This window comes from Nicotiana sylvestris, chromosome 8 (genome assembly GCF_000393655.2).
Source record: "Nicotiana sylvestris chromosome 8, ASM39365v2, whole genome shotgun sequence".
Lineage (NCBI taxonomy): Eukaryota > Viridiplantae > Streptophyta > Magnoliopsida > Solanales > Solanaceae > Nicotiana > Nicotiana sylvestris.
The window spans coordinates 215493953-215501200 of NC_091064.1; the positions used below are offsets into that span (position 1 = coordinate 215493953).

The 7248-nt window shown below is 37.2% G+C and overlaps 1 protein-coding gene across 1 annotated transcript; it reads left to right on the forward strand.

Moving 5' to 3' along the window:
- The first annotated feature begins 334 nt into the window (after positions 1-334).
- On the forward strand, positions 335-6908 carry LOC104245561 (uncharacterized). The gene is made up of 2 exons (XM_009801184.2): positions 335-786; positions 6092-6908. The coding sequence occupies exons 1-2, from the start codon at positions 524-526 to the stop codon at positions 6831-6833; spliced, it is 1005 nt and encodes a 334-aa protein (XP_009799486.1). The 5' UTR covers positions 335-523; the 3' UTR covers positions 6834-6908.
- The last annotated feature ends 340 nt before the right edge of the window (positions 6909-7248 follow it).

Sequence of the window (7248 nt, forward strand, 5' to 3'; positions counted from 1 at the left end):
TCCAGCATAATATACTGGAGTTCCGGCAAGTATAATTGTCCAGTATAATATACTGAAGTTTGGAGCATCGGTGCTCCAGTCTCCAGTATATTATACTGGAGTCAACAAAGTATACCGGTCCAGCATAATATGCTGGAGTTCATACACAGGTGCACTGAATTCCAGTATATTATGCTGGACCGGTCTCTGTTGCAGTAAAATAGTGGTTATTTTTTATTGACTTCGTAAACGCTGTCTATTTTTGAATGACCGGTCCGAAAAATGGCTATACCGTGCTATTTTTACCATTTTGTGTTATACACAGCAAACCCATCTAACACATTTTGGGCCGATAAAATAACATGGGTTTGAGCATGGGCTCAACTAAAGTCAGCCCAACCAAACTATATCGGCTTCACAAATCTGTTACTCCCCACCAATTCCGGTGGTGGCGACGGTGACGGCGCGGCGGCAGTTTTATCAGTTTGGAGGTTCTCCCTATTCAGTTACTGTTGAAAAGACTGAAACTTTGTAGTAGAAAATAATGGGTAAGGGAAGAGCAAAAAAGAAAGGAGGTGGTACAACATCTGGGTCAATTACATTGAGAGAAGAGCTAAGCGGGAAGAAGAAACAAAATCATGTAAATGCAAAATCAATGCTGAAATTGGAACATGTGAAGAATCTTGCTACCTGGGTCAGCTGTGAAACTTCCATACATTCACTTGGTGCATTCTTTGGTCAGAGATTAGCTGCTTCAGCTGAGTCCTTGGGTGTTCATCCTGACCCCTCTTTGTTTTCTTGTCAAAGGTTTGCTCTTTAATTTTTTTTAATACCTTTTTTTCACCTCTTTACCTTCATTGCATACACATTACCCTCCCCAGACCCAAAGGTGGGATTACACTTAGTTTTGTTGTTGTTGTTTTTACCTCTTTAAGCATTCTTGAATTGTTTTACCTAGTTAAGAGACTTGTTTTGATTTGGTGACGGCTTAAAAGTTGGACCTTGTTCACTGTGATGAAAGTGTCATTTGAACTGTGTTAAGTTATATCTTGTGTAATTTGAATTGGGAATTAGCATGGACTAGCTCTGCTTAATTGAGCTCAGCATAGCTGGTTCCAAACCAACAACAACCACCCAGTATAATCACACAAGTGGGGTTGGGGAGGTTAGGTAGTGGGCGACCTTACCCCTAAAGTGAATGAAGAGGGGAGGTTAGGTAGTGGGCGACCTTACCCCTAAAGTGAATGAAGAGAGGTTGATTCCAGTAGAGGGCCCTCTGCACGAGTAAAAATGAGAAAAGATCAGTAGCAACATAGCTGGTTCCAAACCCAATGAAAACAAAACAAGGTTGCAGTAGGTTGACGGCTAGTGGGAAGATAGTTTTTAGTATGATGATCTATAGATATTGAATTAGCCTGAATAAAGAAAATTAGATAGGAGATTGAGATTCATACAACGGACTCCGTCTAGTTTGGTATTGAGGCATAGTTGATTGATGTTGAATTAAATAGATTAGTAACTGACCTCGATTGCTGTTTGTTATTGTAGTAACTATCTTCTCAATCAGAGAGATAATCAGTTTGATTTTTGACTTTATAAGTAACGATTTGGCTTTTCCTGTGAAGAGTTGGTTATAAATATTTCAACTATGTTAGTTTCGGGACTTGCTATTCTGGTTGATTTATTTGTTGGCTGTTTGGTGTCCCTGATGATACTTTAGAGTCCCTTTATCTTCTCTCAAAAGGGTCACTTGACAAGGGTACCTATGGGGTCTAGACCCATACCAGTTGTCGAAACATTTCTAAATATAAGGAACGTGCTGTGTTGCAGAAATGTCCTGATTCCTGAAGTCTAGAACTATTTGGTTCCGTATAATATATCTGGTTATTGAACTTCAGCTTGGTACTTGTAGTTATGTGACAAAATACATAGATAAATGATTCTTTCATGTCAGTCACATCTTTCTCCAGAGATTGCTCTTGTATGACTTGAAACAGGATAGACGATTCTTTCAACAAAGGTTTCAAAGAAAGTGAAAGAAGCAAAGTGGAATAAAGTAGGAACTGACTGTAATAACCCAAGATTTTTAATAAATGTACCTTTAAGTTAACTTCTTAAGTTTATAGTGTTTTACTTTGGATGTTCATGTAGTGGAAGTAAACTTTAGAAGAAAAAAAAAAGTTTCTAAAAAAGTTGCCCATCACTCGTACGCTTCTCTAGGAGTTAGGTCAACAATGAGATCGACCTATACTCTCCTTTTCTTTTATCTTGCACTTTCAGTGTAGGATATATACGCGGATGAATGTTGATAACCTGTTTAAAATTGGAGTCTGGATGATAAATCGATAGGATTTGCTTCATCGTTGACAGGTTTTCCCTAACTTGTATTCTTTCACACATTTCAATTTTCTTCAGTGTCGAATTTTCTGTATAATCTCAACAATACATAACGTTTCATGAAAATTTGAATATATATGTTTTAGTTTGTTCATGTTTCATTGAATTTTAGCTTGCAATCGAGCCATAAGGACGTCTATGTATTTTCTTCCCACATGCATGCTGATATTTATGTTGGGCTTTTGATTCAAGGACAGATTGATTGATGATGAGGCTTAATTGTTTAGTAATTTGTGTAGTTGTGTTAGTAACCCGTGAAACTATGATTATGTTGCTCGAATTCTTCAAAAATGCCATCTGGGTGTGTGTCTGATTTATAGAAATGAGGAGTAATCAGTCAAGGAACTTCTGAATATTATAATATAAATGGAAAGGAAGTATAGAAGATAAATGAAGGAAATGATGAAGTAATGACCTTCATTGTTAATGTCGTGTCCTTCTTGGGTAGGTACAGGTACTATATACTAGATAAGAATATGAAGTATGATGATATGTCCCTTAGAAGAACTTTTATGGGAATGATGAGTGATTTGTGAGATTGTGTAAATTGTTACCTTATTTTGTTTATCATGTACCATCCTTTATATTATTAGATGCCTTTGCCATGGAGGTCCAAACATTGTTGAGGGGAATCTTCTAGAGTCGTCTCAATTGACAAGGGTCCCTCTTACGTCTGCCATACCCCTGTTTTCATGTATTATATTCTACAACATGTACTCCTGCACTAATTGTTGAACCTGCGCGTTCTTGCAAGCCACTGAGTCTTGTTAAACCTAGAGCGCCAGGAAATGATAAGTGAGCTATGATGAATTAACAGAGTTGTACTTATTTTATTAAGCCTGTTCGAGTGAATAATAAGTGTTTGAATTAGATATAATCCAAGTGTTTCTTATCTTCTTGGGAAGTGGCAATCTCTTTATTTGAGATAGGGGTTGGAGGAGGGGTTAATTTAGGACATCTAAGATGATAATTGAGCCTTTAGCTTGGAACCTACCTTTTGAGTGCTTCTGCATTGAACATTATGTTAAATTGGATTGGAACTAGTAGCTAATTTTTCAGTTGTTGCACAAATCCTAATGGGAGATTTATACTAGTAATTTCAGGAACTTTCTGACTTCAATTTATCTGTATCATTTAGGAGGAGCCTTTTGTTGGATGCCCTTGACTTTCTGGTTTCATATGAATTCCATAGTACTGCGGGAGAGCCTTAACTTGAATGTTATTCACTTTCTACTTCTCAGAATCAGTAATAGTGAATTGACTGGTTATATTTCCTTCGTAGAGGATCTTAATAATCAAGCGTCTATAGCTTTTGGGAGAACAACTCGAACAAGTGACTTTCACATTCTGTGTGTCTTAACTCAGATTGCTCAATAAGCCAGCCATATTTACTACACTGCCAAAATGTCAATCTCTGTACATGGTCAACATATGCAGCACACGAACACTAGGCCATTAATCCTAACATGTACAATTATGGACTTGTTATGAGGTTCCTGTATTAGTTACTACCCTGAATGAACATTCAGAAGTGATGATCAATGGTCGCAAATATTTAACATTTTTGCTGAGTCAAGCTAGTGAAAGCTCATGCTTGGTCAGTTCCTTAGTTTCTAGATACCTTTGGTGCTTGAAGCCTCAACCTTCTAGTGGATCCTATTGTTGAGGTGAGCCGCCGCATTATTCGTGGAGGCCGCCGTTTCAGCTCTACCTATCTTATGTCTATTATTTCTTTCGGGTTTGCATGCCCGTCACTTAAACTTCTATTACTCCGTTAGATGCTCCACGGTCTTAGTATGGAATCTGGATTAGAGACTTATTATTTGAGTGTTCTTTAGATTTATAAATAAATTATGATTTTAGTCGAATAATTATTTCCTTTTTAGTAATATTTAATGCATTTGGACTTGTACGTATTTCTCTCAGTGCTTATATAAAAGGTTAAGAGTACAGGAATTGGTTCGCCTGGCGAGTGGTATTAGCTGGGTGCCAGTCACGTCTTGGGGTAGTTTGGGATGTGACATTGACTTCCTATATTATTTTTCTTGAGGAGGAAACAATCAATTTTATTAATGACAAAGACCAAGTCCAAGATAATGCTAGGATGATAAAGAAGATATGAGTGCTTTCCCGAGCCGAGGGTCTCTCCGAATCAGCCTCTCTACCTGCACAAGGTAGGGATAAGGTCTGCGTACTCACTACCCTCCCCAAACCTCACTTGTGGGAATAGGGTATGTCGTTGTCGTTGTTGATAAAGAAGATATACCAATGTCATCCCCTGTCTATTCTTGTAAAGATGATAGGAATTGTATCTATGTATGTGTTCCATATTCTAGATATTCTTGTAGCTAATTGACTTTCTATGTCATTTGGTTATTCTATGATTGAGCTTAAAGTGTAATAAAATGTATGGACCAACTTTTCTGCATATTTTCCCATTAGATTTCTACATATTCATATGATGGCTAACATTAAGCTTATCCAGAAAATCAAAAAAGAAAAAAACAAGGTCAGCATTCTGTTGACCTTCTCTATCTGTGAACTGATTTAAGAATTTTACACGGGTTTGGGAAACAGAGAAATAATAGATTTTTTTGAAAAATAAAAAATAAAAAATAAATCTGATTATTTCTCTGTTTACCAGATTCCCACAGAATCCTTGATTGTTACTTATGTCTTGGCCTTTAATGACTTTTATCCTCTTCTACAAAGGTGGCATAATTGAGACACATTAGAATGATAGTTTGGACTAGATTTGTTCATCCAGATCCTTAACTGGTTTGTGTATATGCTCTCTCACTTTGCTCAATAACTTTTCTTTTATCACTGTATGTTTAAATTCTTGCCACACTTTGACATCGTTTTTTTAATGAAGTAGTTTGACATCATTAATTATAATATTATGTTCTTTATCTAATATGGATGGAGACTTGTTAATTCTCAAGATGCTGCGAGAATGTGTAAATAAAATTTAGAAGAGCTAGAAATTTTATTTGTTATGCCTTTTAATTTCTGGGATAGGACAAGAATTGATGGATGAGGAAGAATACAAATGCGGTGGACATCTCCCAACAGTAATAAGTTTTTATGTTACACTATATCCTGTCAGGCAGTTTATTGGACTATATAATTCCGTCTATCCACGGTGTAAACACTGATAGGAACTGCATACCTTATAGCAATGCCTTTCTGTAATCCCTTTGCATGCATCATCTTGTTACTTTATAATCCATTTTGGTAAAGCAAGTGTTTGCTAATAGATACTGTGGCGTGGTATCAATCCCTTTCTATCAAAATAACTTTTTTGCTTAGTACCTAGGAGTGTCGCCAAGCGGTTAATGAAGTGAGCAAAACCAATGGAGACAAAAGACACTAGGTGATTTCTTCACATCCGCCTGAGTCTTGGTGGCCAAGGTCAACCGCTTGTACAGATGGGAGGTAGCGTAGCAGGTACCTGGTGAAATAATCAAGATACGCAAAAGCTGGCCCTGACGCCACTTTTATAATTATTTTTGTTTTGATTTCTCTAAAAGTTGGTTATGTTTTGAGTTCAAGATGCAATATGGGCATTTTTTTACGATAACTGTCTGCATCATATACTTGTTTAGGGGACAATGTTCCCAATAGTCATGTTTGAATGAGCCATTGCCGACCACCCCCTTTTGTTATGAGAAAATTGAGGCTTGCATACTAACTTGTATTTGCTATTCTACAGGTGTGAATCTATCCTTCAGTCTGGCTATAATTGTTCAGTACGGATCGAGAAGAACAAAAGAAAGGGACGAAATAGACGCAAGAAACCTGGTATTCCCCAGAAGAACTATGTTGTCTATGAGTGCCATTTCTGTTCACATCGTAATCTTAAGAGAGGAACCCCGGGTGGCTATATGAAAGACCTATATCCTGCCAAAACAACAACTTCAAGAGTAGGCCCTACTAAATCAGCAACCCGAAAGTCTGAACAGTTGGATACAGTAGTGTCTAGTATCGATAAGGCAAGAGTTGACCCTACTGAATCAGCAACGCAAAAATCTGAACAGTTGGATACGTTAGAGGCTAATATCGATGAGACAAGAGTTGACCTTACTGAATCAGCAACCCAAAAGTCTGAACAGTTTGTTACTTCAGTGGCTAGTACCAATAGAGATAATTATAATGCAGATGTAACGGTTTCATCTGAAATAGTTGGAGATGATCCTACCGCTAGTCCTGCAACTCCATTGTCGACAGTAACAGTTACTTCTTTGTTGGATTCTAAGAGGAAGAAAAGAAACAGAACAGGGTTCAAGAAGAAAGTTGAACCTCAGGTTGGTTCGTCCGCGACAGATGCTGAGAAAACTGTCTCAATATCCAGTAAGCGAAAGAGGAAGTCTTGGACTAGTTTGAAGGAAATTTCTGAAAGTGAGGGTAGCAGTAGCAGAAAGTTCTCCAACATATCTGTACCATTTGTTCTTTGATTGTAATAACTATATTACTGTTTCTTGAGAACCCCTTTGGTGTTGATATATTAAAGTTTCAACTCTTCTTTTAAACCCGATATATCTATTTCAATTGACATGCATAAATTTCCATTTCTTTTTTTCACGAAGCTGAGTACTTTTCTGCTATTTCTTATAATTTCAAACATTTTTAACATGCTAAAGTTTTTAGGGACTTGAAGCTAATGCCTCATTAACTTTGTTTGGCCTTCAACTGCCCTTGCACAAATTTTTATCTTCACATTCACCAACAACTTGCTGGGCGAGGGTAAAAAAATAAAGAAATAGTTAAAGCAAAACCAATATCATAGAGAACATTATAGCCATCAAGTTGTAATAAAAGGATCCATCCTTGTTGTGTGACAGGCGAAATCCCTTGGCAACTGAGCCATAT